This window comes from Lonchura striata, chromosome 11, assembly GCF_046129695.1.
Source record: "Lonchura striata isolate bLonStr1 chromosome 11, bLonStr1.mat, whole genome shotgun sequence".
Classification (NCBI taxonomy): domain Eukaryota; kingdom Metazoa; phylum Chordata; class Aves; order Passeriformes; family Estrildidae; genus Lonchura; species Lonchura striata.
In genome coordinates this window covers 11,466,825-11,492,584 of record NC_134613.1, presented here as the reverse complement: position 1 = coordinate 11,492,584, position 25,760 = coordinate 11,466,825, and the positions used below count along the sequence as shown (strand labels likewise).

Sequence of the window (25,760 nt, the reverse complement as noted above, 5' to 3'; positions counted from 1 at the left end):
GAGACACTTCACAGAAATGCAGGGCAGTCCCCTTCAGACAAGGGTGAAAGTCAGTCATAAGCAAATTACTTGACTGAAAAGGCCACTCAGTTTTGCTTACTTGCTTAATCTATGAAATTCATCCACTTCTGGAAGATGAGAAAACACGTGTTGGAACACAGAAGAGCACTCTGCCAAGGGTGAGGGGAGAGCATTTCTACCACTTGATCCTCTGTGGCTGCAAGGGCTGAGCAGGCACCAGAGAGCCTGGGGGTCAGATTAACACTCTGCCTACCCTTGTATCCTTTCCATGTAATGGCTGAGAGCAGATGCTTAAGGAATAATAATAATAGTGGCAATTAAGAACAGTACTTCCTTTGATACAACCCCCAGTTTCCAATGAGTAAGTGGTCATGGACCTCTTGATCCTGACATTACAACACATATTGAAAATACCCTTTCTTCAACTTACCTAACTTCTTAAAATCTTTTTTTACTTTTGATATGCAGATCTTGAGACAATTTGCTCAGCAACACATAAAAGAACATATTTTTTTAAAAGTATGAATGGAAAAATTCACCTCTCCTAAAGTATAGTTTTATAAATTCCCTCTATACCACCTTTTTTTATTTCCAAAGCTGAAAAACCTCTGGCCTGCTTAGTGTTACTCCTCACATAAAACGCACCCCAATCTTGCAATCCTTCTTTTTTTAGTTCTGTTGTCCATGCTTCCTGAAAAAGGACCACCAGAAATATACTTGCCATGCACCTATGTGGATTTGTACAATTCCATAATGGTGGTTTTAAGTTTTTTATCTTACTTCTTCCCTAATAAATCCTAAGCTTTCATTTGCCTGCCAACAAGATCTGAGCTGACATTTTCAGCAAGTCTTTCCCCATGACACAAACCATTTCCTGACCAGTATAGGAGGCCATCACCCAGTGTGCATCATTAGCTGCTTTTCATGTGTGCAATACTTAGCATTTTTCAACACTGATTTCCAAATTGCCTATTTGGAAAAATAAAAAAAAGAAATTAAAGCAATGATCATGAGCTCATATCTGAAAGCCTGCAAGTTCTTTGGCTAGTGAGAAGTAAAGAAAGAATGTCTATAGCTTGCCCTGTGAACAAGTTTTACTTTAACACATTCTTGTAGGTATACCACTTTTTAAAAAACAGAGTAACTATAGCTTGTGGCAACATTAAAGAAGCCACAGTATCAACGTTACCCACTCTCTCATGGAAGACTAAAAGCACATGAATCACCCTGAAGGCTGGATAATTACATATTTACATAAGCTGTTTCAGGAGGCCTGCTCTGCATGGTTTTGCAGTTTTAGTTTCCTTATTTTTTTCTGGCATGAGAAACCTGCCCAAATTCAGTCAGCTCCAGACTATAAACAGAATTAGGCTAATCATAATCTCCACAGAGCACAATCAAATAAGGTTTTTCCTTAATATGTACATGAAATGTTTGCTGAGGACTGTGAAGTGCTAGAGCTTTAATATACTGGTATATTCAAGTATCTGCTTCCTCACAGTATGATGGTATTCTGAAAGTTACATATGGCTCATAGTTGCCAAATACAACCTGCAAAACCTGAAAAACTTCAGGGATCAAGTTACTACCAAATAATGTTATTTGATCACTTCCTTTGCATCACTTTCCAAATGCATCCATGTAGCAGGCTGCAAGATCTATCCCATCCTTTGCGTGCCATCTTTTTCTTCCCCTGAAGAAGGACTGCTAATCAAAAGCTAATCAAAATGAAGAAAGGTAGAGAAGATGATGTAACTAAACTCTGTGTAATTAAACTCTGTGTTTAAGCAATATGAAAAACAGAAAAAATTAACACCAACTACTAAAGCACTACAGGTCATTGCCACTTAAAGCACAGAAGCAGGAAATTACCTACAACTAATTATAAATTGTTCATTATTGTGATTAACAGCTTCCACTGTGTTCCCTTCAATGTATGATGTATATGTCAGCTTCTAAAATTGTTGTCTGAGACACAACACAAGCGCTCTTATGTGACTGAAGTCTAACATAGTCACCCCCACAATTCCTCAGAAAGACACCACCTTCCTTTCAAGCCAACTCTCCCTGACTGAACTGACAGACCATGACACAGCAATGCACCACATGGTCCTGTAATGTGATCCTCCCAGATACGCAATACTGAACAATCTGAAAATTAGACTATGAGGTTACCATAGCACAGTAGCATGAAGTGATACCAATTTGTGGTTTGCTTTGTATTGCCTCCATAATCTTCTTCTGCTTTTGCTGCTCCTTTTCCACACTTCCTTGCACAGGTTTGGGACACTGATACACATGCAGCCCTTTGCTCCATGTGCAAAGCTGGAGCTGAGCCACAGCTGTCCTTCCCTTCTCTGCGTGCTTCTCCCTGGCTGGATCACTGCTTTCTGGGAGGGAGCTATGCTATGACAGAAGCTCTATGCCTAAGGAGAATGCAAGCAAGAAGACAACCTCAGACTATCCAGCACAGCATTTATCAAGGGAATCACAATCTTACATACACAGGTTCTGGTCCCCTCAGCATGTTCAGATCAGTTGGGAAGTTATTAAAGAGATAAATCCTCACACACAGTCCCTCAAATTACTGTTTTACTAAATTTAAATTTAGTACAGCAAGATTCAAATAGCATCTTTTATGAGGACAAATGTGGGAATCCAGAGCTTCCCTCTGGCTGCCCTGGCAGGTCTGGGACCCTGGCAGGGAGTCAGGAACCCCCCTGTACAGAGCCCCCAGAGACACTGTCTGTGATCTCTGACCATGGAAAAGAGTTTTCAATCTTACAGGATGAATTACAAGCTCTGAGTTTTTGATGCAAGTAATAATTAAGTGTAGCACGGGTGCAAAAGTAAAATTTTAGGATTCTAGATGAGGGGTTCAAAGGGGACAAGATGGAGGAAATTGGGTGTGTCTTGTCCTTTTTCTCCTTCTTCATGCCCTCCATGAAGTGTTGACATTTTTCTATTGGTTTAGGCTGGGGACACACTGTTCAACGTAGGTGACAGAATTGGCAAGTTATTGTATATTGTAAATCCAGCCCAGGGAGTTTCTGGTATTTAATGTTTGTAACATCCCACTGAAGGCAGAGCCCCACACGCTGCCCTGCAGGACAGAGCTGGTCAGGGCAGCAGAACATGTTAGAGATAAACAGAATAAACAACCTTGAAACCAGCACAGACCAATTATGGCTTCTTCTTTGGCAAAGGGGCAGAAAGACAGACTTTCTACAATCTCAGAATCATCAATACTTCAGATTCTGACAGAAAAAGTTCCAGGATTTGGTGAAAAAAGCTTGAGAGTTCCAACTAAAAGGTTTCCCTTATATGAATCAGAGTAGAAAAACAATTTGGTTATTTTACACCATCTCTGAAGTTTGGCATTTTCTTTCCTTCAAAACATGTCATTTCAAAAACTAGAGACAAAACTCACGCAAAATTACTTGTAAGGCCTATAACACAATTTAGTCCCTCAATTGTATAAAAAATTATTTTAAAGGAATACAGCTGCTGAAGTAGATTTGCAAATACATTTACAATATTCACATTATCCAATAGAGAGTGATACTGATGGGGAAGGAATATTTACTGTCAACAGGGATGTCAACATGATACTACACTTGTGGGAGAAGTTAACAGAACTTTTAATTTTTTATAAGTTTGTTTATTTTTACAAGAGCTGGAACTATAGTCACTGTTTCTGCCTTTCTCTCTACCTCTTTGACTTTATGTATGTATGATGACAAGTAAACTGTTCCCTTACTCACTCCTACCCTCCCAGTCCACACCTGTGATGTCAAAATGCTTTAGTTGCAGATTTACTTCTACCCTAAGCAGACAGATGCACTAAAAAAAACCCAACCAAACCCAAAACAATAATGAAAAAACCCAACACATTAAAGCAGAAATACACAGTTGAGGACAACCTTCAATGCTGTAACCATGGGCTTCTTTCTTTCTCCTGCTTCACATAAATGAAATTCCAGTATCTACTAGAGAACCTATTCAATAAGTTTCCAGTAAAGACCAGCAGTCACACACTGGCCACCACCATTGCCCATTTTGTAACTTAATTAAAAATAATCCAAAGCCAGTTGTCATAGAAATGGTGTTGATTTTTTTTTAAGCCAGCCTTTAACAAGCTGTTGATTATGGAAAGCAGGAAATGTGATCCGAGGTGGCTGAAGGCTGGTAGCAAGGCACAGAAGAAAAGAATGCATGGACCTTTTGCTGCTTCAGCCTCTGGAGGCTCTAACCACAGCACTGATTTGATTTCATGGCTGCCCTGTACAGATAGCTGACATTACTAAATGCTACTCCAGTATCAACTTGTTAAATTTGAACCCAGACTCAGCATATCAATATACTAGGCCAGACTAACTGGAGTCAAGAGAAATATTTTGGGAGTTGTTTATTTTTAAATGAGTCACAATACACCATGATAATTAACTGGACTATGTAATTAAATGATTGCCATAGAATCAGTTGTATTGGTCACAAAGACTAATAACAAATGCAATGGTATTTATCTAATTTATTCCAGTGAATTACTGAACTGCTGTGAAGTCAACTATGGTTTTTGCTTGGTCTGGTGGAGGAAGCTTTTACATTTTTGATAACATGTTTTATAGAATATTTACCCATTTACTCATTTTACATAAAAACTGGAAGTAGCCATTTGAGGACTGAAAAATTTCTGTACCTGATGTTTGTGTCAATCCACTGTCAACACTGCTCTTGGGAACTGAAACAAAGTGTCCTAGGAGGTTTGCTGGAAATGTTAGCTAACAGTCTAATCCCAAATCTGGATTAAAATACAGACTATCTTTCATATCAGCTGCCATTAAACACAGAGACAAGCAGTGCAAATTGATGAGAAATATAACTGAAGTGCATGATTAAACATTTTTTTCACAATATACTTCTAAAATAACTGACACATTTTAATTAGTCTGGATGTCATCTGTTTATGCTTATTGTGGATTTTACTTCACAGTGAGAATTTGGGAAGAAGAATCACCAAACTATATATATATATATATTAATTATTATCTGTGTTCCACTGAGTTTTATAAAGAAGCTTAAGTATAAATCACAATTTCCCAAGAAGGAAAGAGCATTTTTCTTTAAGCTCTAACCAAAACACAGTAAAGAAGTCAAAGTGTAGAATCATCAAGAACTGCTCTAAGGGTAACAAAAGACTGAAAATCCCAAGCTAACACCTCCAAGGTAAGCGTCTTACTAGTTTAGAAAGGGATTGTCATAATTATAAGGTCTTTGGCAAAAAGCCCTTTGCTTAAACAAGCATGTTAGTTATATGGTAGTAGTGTCAAATCAATGAGAATGAGTTCTTAGAACAATTTTAGTAACCATCATTTGTTGCACTTTTATCAGCATTCATAATGAAAAATATTCAGATAATTTAAGTCCTTACAATATTATTTAAACAAGGCTTAAAATCCACCTTTCATGTAGCCTACGCTTTATAACTGCCTTAAGAGTTAATAAGAGTAGACACCTCTGCAGTTTAGCTGGGCACGAATTTCATTACAAAAAATATATATTTAATATAAGCCTTCTAGACCCAAGTACTATAATTTGAACAGCAATGTTGTTGGAAGAGGTATTAAGTTACTCAGTACAGCTCAGGCTGAAATAGTAGTTGGAAGAAGGAAAAAAAGTGTGAGAGGAAACTGAAAATTCCTGTGGTTCAGGGTGTATACAGAAACAAATGGTATTTACAGTTTCTCTGCTCAAATACGACTTATCTTTAATTCTACATACAACAAACTACTCTGTAAAATAAAGCCTATCTGAAATAAAACTACAAGATCACTCATTTTAACCCATTTTCTATGCAAACAACTTCAGTAACTACTATTAATTTACTGAAAAGTTAGGTGTTTATAACTACAAAATTTAATCAGAAGTTTAAACTACTCCCATGTTTCAACAACTAGACAAGAAAATCCCTCTGAGTTCATGTAAAGAGCAAACTATTGTTTAAAATCTATTAAATACACTTATTTCCCAGTAACACCTATTCACTTATGCTATTGTATGTCCCATATTCTAAGAAACTAATCTAAAACCCAAATGTTCCTGATAATTAAAAAATTAACTTCCTAATGGTGACAATTTGATACCATTAGGAAACTCTGAAATCACTGCACTTAAATCTTGGTTGCAAACTTTTACTACTTTCCAGCTAAATTTCAACTGTAAAATACCATCACATGTTTCTATAAACCACAACACTCACCTTATGGGGCCTCCACAAAGTGCTAGAGATTTCCCTTTTAGAGGTTCCATATCTTTTCCTAACACCAGCTGTTTTTCCTTCATTCCCAGCTTTGAACTGTATGTGCAACTGAGACGTCCTTGCACTGTGACACTTGTATTTAAGGCTGGGTAAGCAGCAAGAAACTTTTTGACGTGATCCTTCCAAGGAAACACTTCTTTGCAAAATATGGGGAGTTTTGCTCATCTGTGCATTCAGTCTTCCTAGTTCATTTATATTAATCTGATATTCTGAATCTGTTTTTGAGGGCAGACATGCAGATGTGCTACGTTCCAGTTTTAAATGAGGGTATTTTGTACCAGAGTTCAGATTTAACTCTGGACTGCAAGAGCCATTAACCATTTCACTGCTTGATGCAAATGCTCTTGGTGTAAGATGAAGTGAAACACATGAGAAGCCATCAGGTACTTCTTCACAAGTTGCCTGCTGAGGACCATTTAAAATTTGACTTTTGTCCTGTAATGATGCATTCAAATAAAGCGGTCGGATGTCTCTGACCTCACCAGAAGAGCAAACTGTTTTAGACAGTCTAAGTCCATTGACTGCTGTTGAAAGGAATCCCTTAGAAATGGTCTGATCATCTTTTTGTGCTAGCTCACTAGGCGAAATAATTAATCTATGAGATGTTTGATAGGTGCCTCTGTGTGGTAGTCGACCTGAGCTCACTGGAGAAGCTGGAGGGGTACTGGAAGGACTCCTAGGAAAAATAACCAGTGACGAACAACGTCGCAATGGAATTTTAGTTTTCTTTCTCACTGACAAAGCATCTTGGTCAAAAGTAGTATTACTTCTGTACAGTGTTTCCTGAGATGAGTTGCTCCTGGAGGGATTACATATGTTTGCAGTGCTTCTACATGAAGAGTCACCACAGAAAGTACTGTCACTTGTCCAAAGAGCGCCACTGTCACTGATGATACTGTTAGTATATGAACCTCCATCACTTGTGGTACTTGCACATGATCCATAGTCACTGCCAGCACTGCTGAACGAGCCACTGTCACTTGCTGCAATGCTGCTGAGGCTGCCTCTGCCCAGAGCAGCACTGCTCAGAAGGCTGTCATTAGATCGATGGTCAGACACAGGTCCAGCACCACAGCTCCCTTCGCTATCAATACCAATGAATGAAGTGTCTTCACCAGCAGCCACGACATCACCAAACCTAGAACATCCATTTTGCTTCCTAGACTGCAAGGAAATGTGCAATGAACTGCTCTTTTTTATTTGCAGTGAAGAAACAGTTGTGCTTTTCTCTTGATTAATTACTTGTTGCACTACAGGTGCATAAGCAGCTTGTCTAGGAATCAGTTTCACTTGTGTAATGCTAGGTGCAGAACTCTGTGATTTTTTGAAGTACATACAATTATTACTATCCAAAAAATCTTCAGAGGTTTCTGATAATGGGTCTGTGTTGCTTCTTTGAGTAGCAAAATGCAATCTTAACCGTCGTGCCATTTGTTCTCATTTCCATGCATGTTAGCAAATGAAACCCACAAAGATCCTTCAGCAGAAAGGCTACAGGCAGCTGCACAGAACCCAGAGCTGGTACATTGCAACAGTAAAAGCCCATAAAAGTTGCAGTCTTTGTCCTAATTTCTACAAGATACTAGCATTTTAAAAGAAAGTACCTCTTGAAATAAGTCAGCCATTCCTTGAACTGCAGTTTCTGGACCGGTCGTTGATTGCTTGCAGTCAGAAAACCTTCATTTAAAAAGCACTTATGTTCCAGAAACCTCAGCTGCGACACACTGACAAACACTACTGACCTTGTTGCAATTACACCTTCTGGAATTTGCATAAATGAGTACTATAATAGGCTTCCAGAACTTCCAAGCTGCAAACAGCAACGCCTGCTGCGGCTGCACGAGCTGAGTCAATGTGTCCGTACTTTCCTCAGCAGCGTATGACTACTAATATTTTTACCCATAGGTTTAGAATTACAGGAAGTTGGTAGGAATGAAGTCCCATATAATTGAGTATCAAGTCCAGGATTGAATTTCCAAATAGTAACCATGCTAGCAAACTGCTGAGGTCTGAATTATGCATAAACTAGTGAAATAAGCCTCCTCTCTCCCTTAAGAAAATGTTTTTCTGCACTATTTAAATAAAACTTGAAAGCAATCTGGCATTATCTTGCAATCCACATGCTGCTAAGCAATCACACTTTCTAAAGATTTGCACATAGTAGAACCCTCTGTGCTTATTAATTCATAATTTTAAATGAAGTGCAACTGAAAAGGAGCCAAAAAGAGTTTTTCTGGTTAATAATTTGGCATTTATTTTTATTTCTAGTTTGACCTTTTCTAACTGCAGCTGTTAAAGGTAGAAAGAAACAAGATTACTCTTACAAATCAAACTACCTCATCTTATTTGCTAGAACCCAGAGTAAGGACACAGTCATTACAGTTCAATGTGATTTGCAGATTTGTGACCAGCTACACAAACTTCAAAACACTGAACTAAGTACGCACAGAAAAAAAAGTGTTACCAAACAGAATTACAGAAGAAAGCTATTCTGTATAATTATACACAAACTGCCTCACAGATTCATACCATTTTTTTTTTAATTTTCATTTTTTAAAAGAAAAAGGTCATCATGTCAAGAAGTTAATATACTGTCAATTCTTCCAAGAGTAAAGAGATTGAGAATTCCTACAAAATGTTTCATTGGCTCATACAATCTGTAGAGGTCCTTTGCTGGCACCTAGTGGGATTTTTGATAAAAGACAATCTTGAATATTGCTGTTAAGTGGGATTTCTGTTGTGGGGTTTGTTTTGAAAAACACCAACATTTGGCTATCAATGTACTTTTGAATACATAAGCCATATATGATGCAGTACTGAATGCTACTGCTCTAACATGAAATTACTTAGTGCTGCTGAAAGAGTACAAACAGAAGAGAACACTAGGCCATTTATACTTTTATAGGTCATACTACTAGGAGTTTTTTCTGCTTCATATTTATTTAACCTTTACTGTATTTTAAGCTAGAAGGCAGTAAAATTAACATTTATACCTCCTTCCCAAAAAAGAGCCAAGAATCAAATTCACAGTACCTTGTTTGCAAGCAACAAACTTGTTTTCTAATTATACTCCAGGGCTTACTTAACCTCCATTACCTGAATTCCATTATTAGAATGCAGCAATAAATGAATACTAGCTTATTCATAAAAAGCCAACAAATACAACACTTCATTTATTTAATTATAACCAACAGGACTTCTTCTAAAGTTGTATGTTGCTGAGGACTGGGGATAGAAGAGGAAAGGAAAATACCATGAAAGGTTCTTTTGGTCAGTTTCAAAATGTTACATTTGTACTTCAAGCAATACAGTAAAAAATACCCATAAAACCAAACACAAACCAAAAAGATCAGCAAATGATCCTAAGATATGTGAGCAAAAAGTAAAAAATGCATTTCTTAAGGCTTCTTCTCTCCCCAAGAACAAACATATTAGTGGCACAGTTTGTAACATATTGCTGTAATGCAAAGTGCAACCATTGGAGGTACTTGTTTCTTTTAGTAAAAGCATTATTTTTTCCCCTAGTGGATGATCTGAAATGTTTCATTCAATTTTACTAAAGAAATCCTAAAAAAACAATAAACTGGCATAATTTTTGGTAACTCAAGGCTTAAGATTCCAGCAAAATTTCTCAACACGTCTCTCTTCCTTAGCTATACCTGTATAGGTATTGCCAGCCAACTACAGCTTTCTCAGGCAATGTAAAATGGCTTTTAAAGTGTTAAAGTCAATGTTGCTGAATTAGAGTTGGCATAAAAGTACACTAAAAGTTAGTATTTTTTAATATATACCAACAGTTCCATTTAAAGCTTAATAGAATTGATTTCTTCAGTATCAATAACCGATTTAGGCACTTAATTTGCAATATACTTAAATTTTGTAAAGGTATTGTAAGACAGATGGCAAGAGACATGGTCTCTTCACTGACTCACCTCCTAAGTGATTTCAATGTTCTTCTTGACATTCTTCTAGTGTGTTCTTAAAGACAGCCACAATTAAAGACTCCACAAACTGCTCAAGCCCTTTATTCTTTACTGCAAACCCAAGGGTTTGCATGTCAGAAGAACAAACCAAATTTAGCACTCCTTTATCAAATCCAAAACAAGTGATTTTTGAAAAGTCTTAAAGCTATTACAGGAAGATTTCAAAACTCTGACTAGGGGCAATATAACCAATGCAGCAAGACCAACACAACAATTAAGCTAAACTCTGAAGAAAGGTTTTGAGGTTGGTATTCAATAACACAACTTTTTTTAAAAACAAGCAGGTATTTCTGGCTTCCATTTATTCCTAAAGTTAAAGAGAATAAATGCACTTGGGATAAAATTTTGTAAAGAGGAAATTAACCATTAGGAGGACACAAATATAAAGAATATTTCAATTTTATCAAACTGCTAACATTTAGACTTTAAACAGTCATCCAAAAGGTAGATGAAAGAACACTGAAAATAACAGAATGAAATACTAAAATAACAGAAGATGAAATATCTTTTGATCATAGCTACTTAGCTATGATCACACATACTTACCTATGATTTTCATCATGTGATGATGAATTAATGGAAGTGGGGGAGCTTGCCAATGCTAAATAACAATCATAGCTAAGGCAACAATTTATCTTGCTTAGAACAACCCAAGACATCTGGAATAAAAACATTTTCTGAGAGCAAGCTGAAGAGAAATAGGGAGATGGTCTTAGAGTGACTGATGAGGTCATGACACTTTGATCTCTAAATAAAATCATGCATAGGAAACAAAGCACCATTTCCCAGCTGATACCAACAAAATCTTTAACTGGTTCCTCTCCATAAGCAAACAGATCAAATAATTTATAGATTAGATAAAGAATGTGAAGGAGTTCTGTTGGAAAATACCAAGGAAACACCAGCCTTCTGCCCCCAAAAAATCAATAATCCTACTTTCTAATCATGCCTCGTGGCTTCCAGGTGGTGGCAGCAATGCTCTAACCAGACATAAAATGGACAGAGTACTTTGACGTTGTGAAGGATATGCTGTAGCCCATAATACTATGTCCAGATGAAAATCTAAGCATCCTGAAAAATCATATTTAACTTCCCATGTAGAGACAAGTGCTTATGATTCCTTTTAAATAAATCAAAGAGACACTGTATTTTAAATACTTGAGACCGGTAATATCACCAGTTAAGCATTAAATGGTCTGGGGACTGTGTAATGCCTATAACCAAGAAACAAGCCTCCTCCTTCTTAAAACTCATTATTCCAGGCAGTTTGTACTTACATTTACACACATTTTTACTCTTCCCAATCTCAGAAGAGCAGCATCTTGATAAAAGATACAATGGTTTACTGAACACATGCAGAAAACTTTAACAAGAAATGTTCTTCATGGCCAACACACTACTCAAACACAAAGCACTAAGAGATCCTTTCTTTGGAATGAAACTGTGTTTGTCATGCAAAAGCATTCAATCCCTCCCTTTAGTTCCAAACTCCTGCAGAAGGAAAAGGTATTTATTTCAGTGACAAGGAACATCAGTGAAACAGAGGCAAGTGTCATGGCTGTACTGCTACAAGCTTACGTACAATGCAACACAAAAACAAATACAGGCAACCAGACATCTGGACACAAAATGAGAGCCTGGGTCAGAGGAGGAATGTTGATTTCAATTAGATAAAAGCACAAGCTAGCCCTATCTCACCAGTGACCTGCCATTCAGAGTGACACCTATCTACAAGGTTGCAATCCATTTCTCTCTTCTTGAGCTTTCCAAAGAAAATCCATGTATGCTGTCTTTGATGCTACTCCTCACACACTGAGGAAGCTTCTCACACCACATATCAATACTGCTTTGTTGACAGGGAAAAATAAACATCCAATACAGAGCTTTCAATATCACCAAAGAATTTGGTCACTATGAAAGAATGATGCTTTCATGAGTTAAAACACATTAGAAGTTTTAAAATAATAATGTCACAGCTTCAGGAGTGTGGTAATATCATATAAATAATCAGGTCTGCCTTTAGCTTTAGGTTTCATTATAGAAATTAAGGTTGTTTGGAGTGGGTTTTTTATCCACATTGAATCCTGATGGACTGCTTTCATTCAAGTCTTTAATACACTGCAAAATGAACATAAAAAGACCTACCAAACGGTTTTCATCAAATACTTCAAAAAGGAGTCTGTGCTTCTGAGGATTAACCTATGAAAAATAAATATAGTGATAATTAACATATGTACTGAATTTCAGCACTTGTCTTCAGCAAAATCTCTGTGTTTATGCAGGAGGAAAGAAATACCAAAGGTCTTTATTAAACAGCAAATTTATACCTTGCTGCCATTCTACTTTGCAATGTTTTTCTATTTGAACCAATAAACCATAACTGGTACTATCCCAAACTGTTTCTAAGTCTATGCACATGCTTTTAAACATTCACAGACGACAGAAGGCAACACCAAGACTGAAAATTTCACATTTGTCTCAGAATTAACAAACATATTTCTAAGGACAACAATTTGTGAGCCTTTCAGAACATTAATTGTAGAGTTATTTCCAAATTAGGGAAGAGTTCTGAAGTGGGGAGAGTGGTGAGTAGTTTTTCTCAATGTGTAATACATCCAACATGTAATAAGGCTATAAACAAAATCACTTACTCTAAATAAGAGTTCTTCATTCCATTTTGGGTTTAAGGACTATGTATGGAGGAAGGAAAAAAAAAAAAAAGAGAGCATTAGTTATACTGACTATTTTGTACAATTTTTGATGTATTACACATTTTATTCCATGTAACAATCCACTTAAAAAAATACCTTTAACCTTGATAGTGCTGGTAAAAGTCAAAGGAGTTTAATGCTGTTCAGAATGGACACAATTTATGCAGGTATTGTCATATATTGGCTATGTCATGGATGTAGAGAAGGTGCTTTAGACACTTGGAAATAGTTAATTTAGAGTATGTCCCTTCAGTAAATAATCACTGCCTTCCTCTCAGCTCAACACCCACATTACTTACATGCAAACTCTTACCAAATGCCAAATCTCTAAGCAACAAACTACACAGACCAGGCACAGATGGGCCAAACACAGCAATAACTCACTCAGCTAAGCTCATCTTTGAACTGTGATATTTAAAAAAATACTACAGATAGTTTAGCTACAAAGGGAGTTTAATATAAGAATTATCAACATGGAAGGAAAAATGCATGAGCCCTCATAAATCACAGCCACTATCCAGAACAATTTGGAAGAGTGCTTTCCCTCTCATATATACAGTTCTTCATTGTCAGTTAAACTAAGTTAGCAGTACTGACTTTTTCCTGCATGTATTCTAGAAAATCAAGGAGTATCATGATTCACATGAATGGTGCAATTTGATGCTTAAACAGAACAAACTGTTTTTTAACATAAGATAAAAAGTTGTACAAGAACAAAGATTCTTATATCATTAAAGAGCTCAGAAAAATCAGAACAATCCAATACTTCCATTAATAATGTAGTTTTGAATCAGTACTCACCTTATATTCTTCAGTTTTTCCTCTACCTTTCAATAAAATTTTTGAAGAGAAAACACCACAATAATGCCATAAACAGAGAAACTGAGCAGACCATAGAACACTCCCTTCAACACAGCCATTCACTCAAAATACATGAATTCTTGTATTTCCTATAGCTTTAACTTTTTCTCTGGAGTCTGTTTTTAAAAAAAACCTTAACACAATACCAGAAACCCCAAACAAACCCCACCACACCCACACAGATAAGATGACTAACCTTTCTAATAGTTTTTGTCTGAATACTGGTAAGGGCTCCATTCACTGGATCATACAATGTCACTTTCACATATGGGTCACTGGTAGGGGAAAAAACAAAACAAGTAGAATGCTGCTCTATGCCCTTTTTGGTCACCATTATCAGCAGTCAAGTTTTAAAGGCTTAAATTTATAGCAGTTATGTAACCATGGGTTACAATTACTTTACAAATACCACAGACATTTGTAATTACAAGCATTTCCTACACAGTTTTAGAGATAAAAGTAATATAAACACTAGTAGTGATAATGATCATATTAGCTATGCCATTCTGTGTATTAGTATGACTTGACTCTGTCTTCTTTTGCAGTTACTTCAGGAGAACAGATTCAATAAATCCTCTCGCATTTCAACAAGACATGCATGAAAAAAAATCAGCTGTGACTGAAAAATCTTCAAGTATTAAGTATCTTAACACTTTAGAACACCTGGAATTTGAGGTACTTCCTTAAACATACAACAATTTTACTAAATGTTCTATCATTTTGACAGAGTTTGAGTTTAACCTGGATTTTTCCATTAATGAAGATGTCCTAATATTGCTGCTTAAAATGCCCTACTGCCTTTTCCTTTTCTGTGGTACTAAAACCCAATACTTTATACGAATAACTACTTTTCATGAACAATCAAAGCACTCAATTGCTCAGAGTAGTAACAAAAGGTGACCAAGACTGTCTGCCCTACAGTAAAAGAGCATATGGTTTTCACATATTTAAGTTATGATGAGAAAAGCTGATTTATTTTTGCTTGAAGTAAAAAAAATTGTACATGAACAAAAAATTTAAGGGAGACTGTCTAGCTTTAGGGAAAATATAAATTTCACAAGAGAATATTTTCTATTGCTAAACTGATGTCGCACACAGCAATTTTGTGCTAAAATAACAACATTCCTGCACATATGCCAAAGCAGCTGAAAGCAGAACTTGCACTAAACCCATCAAAACTTTTCTAGACCCTTTGTAAAAAGGCCAGAAGCAAAAGTGGCTTTAGCACAAAATGCATTCTGCCACTTGCCAACTCTACAAGATCTTAAAAGCATTTCAATTACCAGCTCACAAGTCTGATCATTCCTTTGCTAAATGTTAAGCCACTGTTCCACTGCACATAATTGGAGCTGAAACAGTTTTATAGCCCCCAGTTTTTAGTACTGTGCTCATTCCAAGTCTTTCAAGCAGATGAGAACTTTGACTACAACTAAACTCTAGTTATTTTAATTGTTATTTCAGCTACAGTCTACCTGAAGTGAAACACAGACATGGATCTATCCTCCATGGCAGAACTATTTTATCATGCAGAGAATAAAACATTCCTCTACTTTGTTTTGCCAACACTTAAGATCTGTCCAAGTCACTCTTGGATAAGAAAGCAGGTAACTTCATGTTCATATAGTCTCTAATAACTTTATGAAGTTGCCAGTTGAAAGAGTTCAGATTTTTTTTTTTTTTTCAAGAGACACAGAAGAATTTACTGAGAACTAAAGAGCTGTAGAAAGAAAATAAAGAAGCAGCTGTCCCTTAATACATTAACAACATATTCTTACCTGGCTCCTAAGATATCCTTCTTGGCCAGGCCAATTCCAGCTATAACCTTCACTCTGACAATTCGCGTGTTCTCCTTAAAAACAAAGTAACATTCAAGATGCATTCAGATTTCTTTTTCAGGTTTATTTTCAATTAATAAAGCTAAAAGAAATTGTGGGCATTAATTTTGAATTCACACTAAGAACTGCAGACTAAATGATGCAGTTTCTTTGTCTGACAGAAATAGCTCTATCAGTAACACTGAGACAAATCTGCAAGGACCACAGAAGTTTTCACCTAATGGTATCTTGGCATGCAGAGGGAGGGAAATAGACTCTGACAATATTTGTTTCCTGGGCAGAATGAAAAGGGCATCAAATTTATCAAAATAGATTAATAAAGCAGTAATAAACTCTGGAAAGAAATGCAAGAATAAAAAATTCTTGCATCTATTTTTAGTAAACAGCACAGAGAGGTCATACTTAAAATATCGGGATTACTGATATGACCTGCCAGCAGGGTATGAGTTTTTTAAGAAACAATATTTTATTTACACTTTATACAAATTAGCTTCATAAGAATGACAAGTAATTGCACTTCTGTTAATTAACACAGCAGCATAATCATACATGGCTCATCTGATAAGCTACTGAATTCAAGGGGGGGGGGGGGAAATCCCTACAGCTGTGACCGTATCAGAGGAGGAAGACAAATGACCATTGTTTCTCTGCAAAAAAGCAAAAAGCTTTCCAGATGAAGGGCTGTTTGTAGGAGATGGTGGGCCAGAGACACTTGTGAGGAAAGATGATCCAATCTGGGTTAAGGACTTAAACAGATACAAGAGCAATGGGTGAAGCAGTAGACAGTCTCCTTGGGTTCTTCCTGAATTCCAGATTCTATTGAAAGTGCTTTCTAAAGGAGAGTCCTAGCAAGCACTAAGAATGCTTTATCTCTGGTCTGCTATATAATCACAGGGCTAGATTCCCTAACCAACCCCAAGTGGAATGGTTCTTAAAGCTAATGGAGAGAACTGCATCGTAATAACGAAGCAGGAACTACTGGCTAAAAATGTAAAACTGAGAACAGACCACTAAATAAAAATAAAATAATAAAAAAGTAAGCAAGTTTTTCCCATCCTCTACCATTAGAGGTGATTGCCTGGGAATTGAGATTAACATCTACAATGTGCACCCACTGACAAAAAATCAATTGTTCAAGTCAATTCCAGCCAGGTCAAAAGTCTCTCTTAAGCCTTTACCTCAAAGGAAACTGCCTCCTATTAGCAACAGTAGAGTTCAGAAAAGGAAGACCAACAGACAACCCCTCCCAGCACTGACCACTTGAAAGTGGCCTAAGCTTTCAAAATCCTTAGTCATGATCAGGCTTTTAAGGTACATAACAATATAATGTGTTTTATGACAACAGAACTGACTGGATTTAAGAAAACATAAATAAAAAGCGATGTTGGTATCAGATTAAGAAGAGCTATTAACGTTTTTATATACAACAATATCCTAACATATCCACCCATCTTACATTCAAAAACCATGTCCAATTTATCTCCTACCAATTACTTGGCTTCAGTGACATTCAACATTAGTGAGTGTCTGTGATGATTCAAGAATACCAGGTGTGCATTTCCCCTCTCCCTGAGTATGTCTGCACTGCACACAGAGCACCCTGACCCCCCCCTTCCAACAGGAGGATGGTCCTCAGTCACAGCCCAAGGGACCCAACTGACACAATCAGCTGGACAAACAACCCCACCTTTTCCTTCTCAGAAAAAGATTGAATGCTGATGTAGGACACATGGCCCTAACAGACAAATAGGTTTTCTTGTTTCTGCATTCAGTTGCTTAGACCATGAGATTTGCTCAATTATTCAAGCATGAGAAAAGCAAAGACAATTAGATGCTTTTGGGCACAGGCATCCCAGAGTCAGGCTTAATAGTGCATCAATGTAGTCCACACAGGGGAGATGCCAGAATAGAACCCATGCTCCTGAGATTTTAAAGTTGGCTTAACCACATGGTTTGTTTACTTGTATCATAATAGAGATATGAAAGCTATTTTACAGAAAGACAAATTGCTTTGCACATAGCCTCAGGAAACTAGAAGTCACAAACCCAATGCTGGCATGCTGAAGGTCGATTTAAACATGCCTTGCTGAAAGAAACTTTATTTTTTATTTGGGGTCAAACTAGGACAGCTACAGCATTTTAGTTAGCCGAGCTGAACAACTAACCAAACCACCATGAAGGTATGTAAAGGTATGCCATGTAGCAGTATCTTTCTAGATTAACAGAAACAGTTTAAAAAAATCCCTGAATTGTTCGCAGCAATCTTCCCAACAGAAGAGTTTTTCACTTTCACTTTTTCAACTAATCACTCTCACTTGCCAAAAGCCACCACACCCCTTTTTGGTTTTTTTAAACCGATAGGCGCCACTAAAGAGTCCACTTCTTCCTTTCCCAAGCTACGGCAACTAGAAACTCCAGGAAATAACCCATGCTAACATGCAAGGCAATACATAATCACAACATACAAGGTTCCCCATTCTCTAGTCAGGCCAGTGTGCAAAGACCACCAGGGGAGATTCAGACAGCTTGATGCAAACACAGGCAGAAGGGCCTGACACTGCAAGGAGCCATCACACCACGACCCTGCACATCCTGAGGAGGAGAAGGCTGCTGACAGGATACCGGGCAGCGCTGTGACCGTGCGGCCTTTTCCTCCTCACTCACTGACCGCAGAATCACCCAGCAACTGCTGCCACAGCTCAGAAAAGCTGCCACAAACACACTGATCCCAGAAAGCAGTGAACAGCCAAAGAGCTCCAGGACCTTTTGAGGCTCATTTCATGCAGACAAAAATTAGGCCATGCAAGCTCTGCATGGAGACAAAGCATTGGATGTTTGATTCTGGCACCCACCAGGAACAGATTCAAAATCAAAATTTCATGGTTTAAAAGGCCATTTTGAATCTCATCCTCTTCATTCACCTTTGCTCAGGAGATCCTTATTTGCCTTTTTCATGGCCACATACAAGAAATTGTGGGTCAGTAACTCCTGTAGATCCACAGGCAGCTGCAACATGAGTGTTTGCGTAGTCCAAAAAATGCACAGGCTGCAGCCTGAACCTTTTACTCTTCCATATTGACTACAGACACTCTCAAGCTGCCTTCCTACTCTTTTACATCACTGCCGTGCTTCAAGTGGTTCTGGTGGTAGAGGAGGGGACAGGCACCTAGCCAGTAAACAGGAACACACCAGCAATGCCTAGCAGCACTGCAGTTTATCTAAGAGACTGCTCTCTCAGCCCAATTTATCTTCTCAAGGGTCTCTTCCTGAAAATGTCTACCCAAGCTCCTGCAGTGCTGACATTAACCTGAATGGGTCAATCTGAATTTATTGTCTGCACAGCTAAAGAAACTGAGCATTCTGTGCTGCTTTGCACACACGGGGACTTGTACAGGCTTAGTGCCTAGCTGCTCTGTAACACAGACAAGCACACAACAGCCCATCAAAGGCAGCAGCTCTGGGCACAGACTTGTACAGGGATTGTTTGTACAGATGGAACAAGGACGTTCAGCTTCTTCTGACAGCTTCAGACTGCCAGCCATTCCAGAGGCTGGAGGCAAAAAAACAAACAAAAAAACCCAATACAATAATGTTAAAACGGAACTGTTAAGCTGTTCCCTCTGAGAATGTAAGCAACCCAATATGAATCAGGTAAAAACAGCAAATGGAAATAGAAGAAATATTGTTAAAACTACTGAATCTGCCAGGGAGTGGCTGCAAACAGTCTGTATCAGTTAGGCTGCTCCCAACAAATTCAAGCTTAAGTTGTTTTTAGGGGTTATATAGTATTTTAAAGCTATGGGTTAGGGGAATAAGGCCTTTAAGATATATTAGAGACTAAACTAACCAAAACATCTTGGCTTGATTAAGTGAGACAAAACATCCTTTTCCGAGCTGAGTCAGCAAGATAGTTATCTTATTATCTACTTCCAGGTTTTATAATTAATTTATTGTTAATCATATTAGTATATTCTAAAGTAGATGTTCAAGATGCTAGTCAAAATAGCTGGGACTACTAAACCACACAATTTTCACATCTCTAATAATTAAATCTATTTACTAACAGATTCTGTGTAACAAGGGATGAAATAGTTTCTGAGCCAGTATGTTGACAATCAGTAACTTAAAGCTTTAAAGGCAATGCTTTCCAGCTTGTGATTCTTTGAACAGATAATAAAACAGAAGTCCTTTTTATGTATGCCTTAAAATAGTTGTAAAATGTACTCAAGAGTAGCAAAGCAAGTGTCAAACTTAATACAGTAGCACTTGCAGAAGGAGAGAGTTTCATTTCCACAAAAATCACTATGAAACCACCTATGTTCAATGAATATACATTAAGATAAGCCATTCTTGAATTGTTCATTTTGGACATGAAAACAGCACTTGGAAAGAAATTTCAACCTTATAAGCAGTTTAAAACTTGTTCACAACCTTGAGACTGGAATAGTCTTGCCTGGCTTACAGTTGTCTGCAGCCAATAATTACACAGGACGGGTATTAACAAACTGTTCATTCTCACCCCCATCCTTTCCAAATTCACATGGTAGGAAAATAGCACCAAAGAAAACTGAGAGAATGAGTCCTGCCTTAGTGATAGAAGTCCAAGAGAGCAGAAGACAGAAGAAAAATATAAGCAGGAAGAAAGGGTGAGAAAAAAGGCACAGATGAAGAAATAGTGACATTTCACCAAATGTTAGTGATTACAACCAAAGACAGGATAGTTATTTTAATGTAAAACAAAATGGCAGTATCTGCTGGACTACTAGATAGCTTTTTCTTGAGGAAGCCAATATAAAAATGACCAAATAGTCTAACAGAGAACACTTGGTAGTAAACAATTCCTCCAGGCAATAACATCCTGTTATTCTTTTCTTCCTGTTAGATAGGTCAAGAATCAACTACCACTGAAGCCAAGATAAGAGCACCAAAGCTTATTACAACAATAAAACAGTACAGCAGCATCAGCTTTAAAAATTCTGGCAATATCAGGAACTATATATTAAGGCTTTCTTAAGATTCATATCATATCATGCATACAGCAGTCATTTGAAAGAAAGCATTTCCCACAGAATGGGCAACCTTAGGTGGAGAAAAGTACTTCCTGTAATAATCAGACCTCTCAAGTGAGGCAGCCATACAAGTTAGGTGGCATCCAAATAATAGCAAGTCCTTTTTAGCATCATCACTTCATTTCACCAGGAGATGGAAAATGGGAAGGAGACTTTCCCATCTGACCATTGCTCCACAACCCAGAGAACACTGTCCCCCCTGTAGTGACCAAGAGAGCTGAACCATTCTTCTTTGAAGAAATTATTTCAAAATAAGCAAAGTATTAGATTCACAAAGATTCCTATCACAAAACTACATTAATTGATCTCTTAAATATAATCAAAGTCATTAACTTCCTTTTGCCATTTACAGATCAGTCTTTATAATTCACTGTGTACCATGTGATCATTTTGTGCTCATAAATACTAAAGTCTCATCCATCAAGAAATGCTGGCTGTTACTACAGATTGTATTTAACAGCTGCATTTGACTACAAATTAAGGAAAAGATTAAGACAACAGAAGTCCACTAATGGAGTTACCAATCTGTCAACAGAATTTCAAAAAATCCAAAACCCCCTAAGCAATCACCAAACAATTTTTCACTATGTGCAACCCAGTATCCATAACAGTCCCATTCAGTGCTTATTAGTTCAGTGTAAAGGAAAGGCTGTAAAAATAACAGAAAATAAACAAATAGCTTCTGGAAAGCACCAGAGCTACACAAATGACACTGCTGTTCAAAAAAACACAAGCAAACTCCAAACAAAATCAGGAAACCTCTCAAGACTACAGGCCAGCAAGCATCACTATGTCTACAAGAGTCTCAGCTAATCCAGACAGGTGGGATTCTAGGCCATTCTAGACCTAGACCAATTCTAGGTCATTCATGGTCTAGAATGATAAAGTTCTTCACAGCCTAGAAAAAATTGAGAGCCTTTCTAAAGCACAGAGACATTAACATCTATTTTTTCTATCTAAGTGCCTGTATAAGAACAGTCAGATATAGCAGACATCTCATACAGAGGCACTGGGGAGACCACAGGCTTTGAACAGGAACTGGACCACTGGGCTGCTCCAGCTCAGGCACAAAGGAGCCAAACAACATTACTGGTTTTGTCAGAGGCAACCCGAAAGATTAGTCCATGCCAGTCTCTGAAGTCATGTTTGAAATGTTTCTATTCATCAGCATCACCTTCAAAAGACAGCAATATGAGAAGAGCTGTGGGGTAAGGTGTACATAAATAGAGAAGACAAACCATGTATCCTACACATTCAGTTCACCAACTACAAGCTAAATAGCCATAAACAACCTACTCCAGCAGTAGATCCTAAAGGAACATAATAATATACCTAAAGCTTTCCAGAATGAAACAACATATGCCTATGAGGAATCTTAGGCAACCTGCAGTAAACAAGAATGCTTGCTCTACACAAGACAACTCTCAAATGACTGAGAAAGCTGAAATGGCAAATGCACGCAAGTAGGAAGTGTATTTTCACCTGTGAGAAGTTCCCATTTCTAGCTTCATTCCTGAAAGCAACCACACATAATAGATACTAAAGACCTAAAAAAATCTAACTTAGAATATTATCTGGACAATATAGAAAGAGCTAAACAAAATAAGAAGTCTTTGATTCAGGCTGGGAGTGTAGCAACTCTGACATACAGACATCTGTACATTAAACAAAAACATGTATAGTCAATCAGTGTTGTTTTATTGAATGCCATTCCAAAGCCCTACAATGTAAGCAGGTATTATAATAGAAAACAGAAATAGATACCAGACAACTCTGAAAATTATATTCTTAATTTAAACCACTAATAATTTTAATTATTTTTAAGAGCAAAACACTGAAAAAAATTAATTCCTTCGGTAACCAAAGAAATAACAGTGCACTAGCTAATTCTTCCTTCAGTCTTTGAAAGAGCATTCCACAATTACTGTTAGAAAATCCTGCACTTAGTACTGTAGTCAATCGCCACAAAAATACAGTAAATGGAAGTGAATACCTCATTAGAAAATGCTTGATCAAACTGATTAACCTACAGAAATCCAAGTCTTAACAACTTGAAAGTTTTGTATGAGAAAGCCCCTCTTCCAAAACTCTGCTGTGGCAAAGCAAAGCAGCAGCAGCTGTCAGCCTGCCCCTGTGGGTGTGAACCAACACCTGGCCCTGCATTCAGAGGAAGATGCACCCCGAGCACGGCAGGAGCAGGCAGGGCTCCCCCAGCACGGGCCACGCCTCGCTCTGCAGCAGGGAATGTCCCCACTGATGCCTCCAAGGAACCTGCAGCAGAGAGGGCTGGGACAGGAGTCTGACCTGCTGGGAAGAAGGAAGTACATTTCATCGCATTCCTTTCCCCTTTAAAAAAAACTTACTAGGACAATAAAAAGCAACATGTTGTTCTTATTTCCATAACATTTGAGATCTACTTTCCTACTGGCAAGACCTTGTTCTGAATACAGAACTATTGTTTTTTCCACATTGACCTTACTATTGTTCATTATTTCAATACTCAACTAAGCCGTAAGTCCTGTGGGTGACAGAATAATTTTACAGAAGAAAAACTGAACCAGAGAAATTAAGAAAAACTGCACCTGCTAGATTCAGGCACTGCAACTCAGATACCTACATACAGAATACACAAGAACCCACTGTATACACAATAACCTCAATTACATCTTCTTTTTTACCCCAGTTTCTTTTTGTATCAGCAACATCATATTAGCAATCCTTTATTGAGTCCAAGTTATTAATACACCATAAACAAAGAAATCTGTCATAAATGCCTAACTTGAGTTGTGATGGAATGCACAGTCTAATAGTACACTCAACTGCCTCAACAATTACACCAACTTCTCCTCATCTGCCTTCCTGAATGACAATATATTATAATTATTATATTTACCATAGGATCATCTCTAAAAGCTGCAACAAGAGGTTTTCCAGATAAGATTGTTTTATTTTATTAGACAATTCTGATTTACACCCAAAGCAAATCCATCTTGCAGAACACGCCCCAGAGCAGTCCTGGGAAAGCAGCAGTGTGCAGACAAACCATGACAAGAGTGCAAAACAATGTGGGGGACAACAGAAAAGTCCTTGATGATACTTTCAATATAACTTGGATACAACTTTCAATATAACATGTTTTTCTTGTGCCTCTGTGTACACAACCTTCCAGACTTAAACTGTGAAGACAGAAAAAGACCATCCAAGGAGGGAGAACTCTATTTTCCATTCTTGTAACCTAGGCAAGAGCAGCTAGCAGAGTAGCTTTCTTGTAATCATAAGATCATTTGTTTTGTCATTTGTGCATGCAGAATCTCACATGAAACCTATGGAGATAACTGAGCAAGTTCTATACATGCAGAACAGTATGTACTCACTGAATATTAAAGTCTCTGAGCGTAAACAAACTGCACTTTTCACATATGTCACTTTAAAGAGTTTGCCAAGCTTTCGAATTACAGAAGAAGTTAGAACTAGTGGATTTTTACATGCTTTTTTTCCCCCCCGCTTTCCCCCCTTGTTCTAAAGGAACATATTTATGCTGAAAAAGATTGAGGGAAGATGAGAATTGTTAAATTTTAAGCAGATTTCACAATATTTTCACCATAGCAATGGAGGCTACAAAGCAGCTAAACTGAACAAAGCTTAACAATGTTAAAACAGAGAGCCTAAGGCATGGAATCTTTTAGTACAACTACATAGCCCCAGAAAGTTACTAGCAACTGAAAACAGGATCTTGCAATAGGAAGTGTTATGCAACCCTTGCAGTATGCAGCGCTAGTTTTATATTAGAAATTCTATGTAATTCAAATATTAAGATGAATAAAAAAAGTCATACAGGAGTTTTTAGTTACTTCTCCAGAAATAAAGCTCAACTTGAGAGAGTTATGCTAGCAAGAAAATGAATAGTATTTTTGAGCTTTAACAAACTGAATTCCTATTATGGATGCAACAAGTATGCACTGACACAGAGATCATCACTGCCTGAACACAAAAAAGAGCTGATCAAAGACAGTTTTGGTAAAATATCCTGTTGGCTCAAAGACAACACTACTGACATTTCACACAGGTCACCAAACAGCTTTCAGAGATACTGCTTTTAGTCTTCCTGCATCTGCAATTTAAAAACAACCTGACTTGCCTTCTTGATAAAGTTAACTATTCCATTATATTCTGCCCCACGCACAAGCCTCGGTTACAATGCAATATCCACCCCCACCTGTCTGCTACTTACACCCAGTAACAGGTACATCAGCCTCAGCCACCTTCCGAAAGATCCACGTGCTCAGGAACTACGACCTGAGGACAGAGGCCACTGCAAGAGTCACTTTCAGTTACTCACGGGTTTATTGCAAAAACACTGACACGCAGACAGATTTTCACACTCCCGCTAATGGCAATGCCGGGATGAGCCCCATCGCTCACGCACCGCTCTACCTTTCGCACCGCTCTAATCCACGCACCGCTCCTGTCACACCGCCTGTGACAAAGCCTGGAACAAAGACGCGATTCTTCGGTACCGGGAAGAGAGCGGGGGGAGAAAAAAGCCCGTTCACTCCGTCACGAGGAAGTTGCGAGCGCACGCGAATCCCTCCGTCCATAGAGGAGGCTCCACAGCTTCCAGCGGGAGAAGACAGGACCGCCGGTGCCAGACGGCAGCTGCCGCCTTACAGCGCGCCGGGCAGCCGGCACCGGGGCGCCGATCCTGCCGGAACGCCCCTCATCACCTCACCCCGCTCCCCGCCCCAGCGCAGCAGGTCCGCAGGGAATACCCGCCCCGCAGGGGGTTCAGCCGCGCGGAGAAGCCGGCGCCAGCTCCGCGGAGAGGGCAGCGGGGGCGGCGCGGGGCCTCGCTCACCTCCTCGCCCGGCAGCCCGAGCACCTCTGCAGGAGACGCCGCCATGGCCGCACGGCGCGCGCCCCCCGCCGCCGTGTTTACCTACGCCCCGCCCCGGGCCCGCCCC

At 38.3% G+C, this 25,760-nt stretch overlaps 1 protein-coding gene across 2 annotated transcripts in view; it reads right to left on the bottom strand.

The window, feature by feature from the left end:
- The window catches only part of NEDD4 (NEDD4 E3 ubiquitin protein ligase), a 51,587-nt gene extending 25,827 nt beyond the window's left edge, over nt 1–25,760 (bottom strand). The window contains exons 1-5 of one of the 2 annotated variants that reach the window (XM_021537405.2): nt 25,655–25,760; nt 15,671–15,744; nt 14,092–14,170; nt 12,975–13,013; nt 12,469–12,522 (exon numbers count right to left, since the gene is read on the bottom strand). In XM_021537405.2, the coding sequence (XP_021393080.2) occupies nt 12,469–12,522; nt 12,975–13,013; nt 14,092–14,170; nt 15,671–15,744; nt 25,655–25,699 (291 nt within the window). In that variant the 5' untranslated portion in view covers nt 25,700–25,760. Of the gene's footprint in view, nt 1–6,280; nt 9,898–12,468; nt 12,523–12,974; nt 13,014–14,091; nt 14,171–15,670; nt 15,745–25,654 lie in introns of those variants that run through there. The other variant, XM_021537404.3, reaches the window with a different exon arrangement.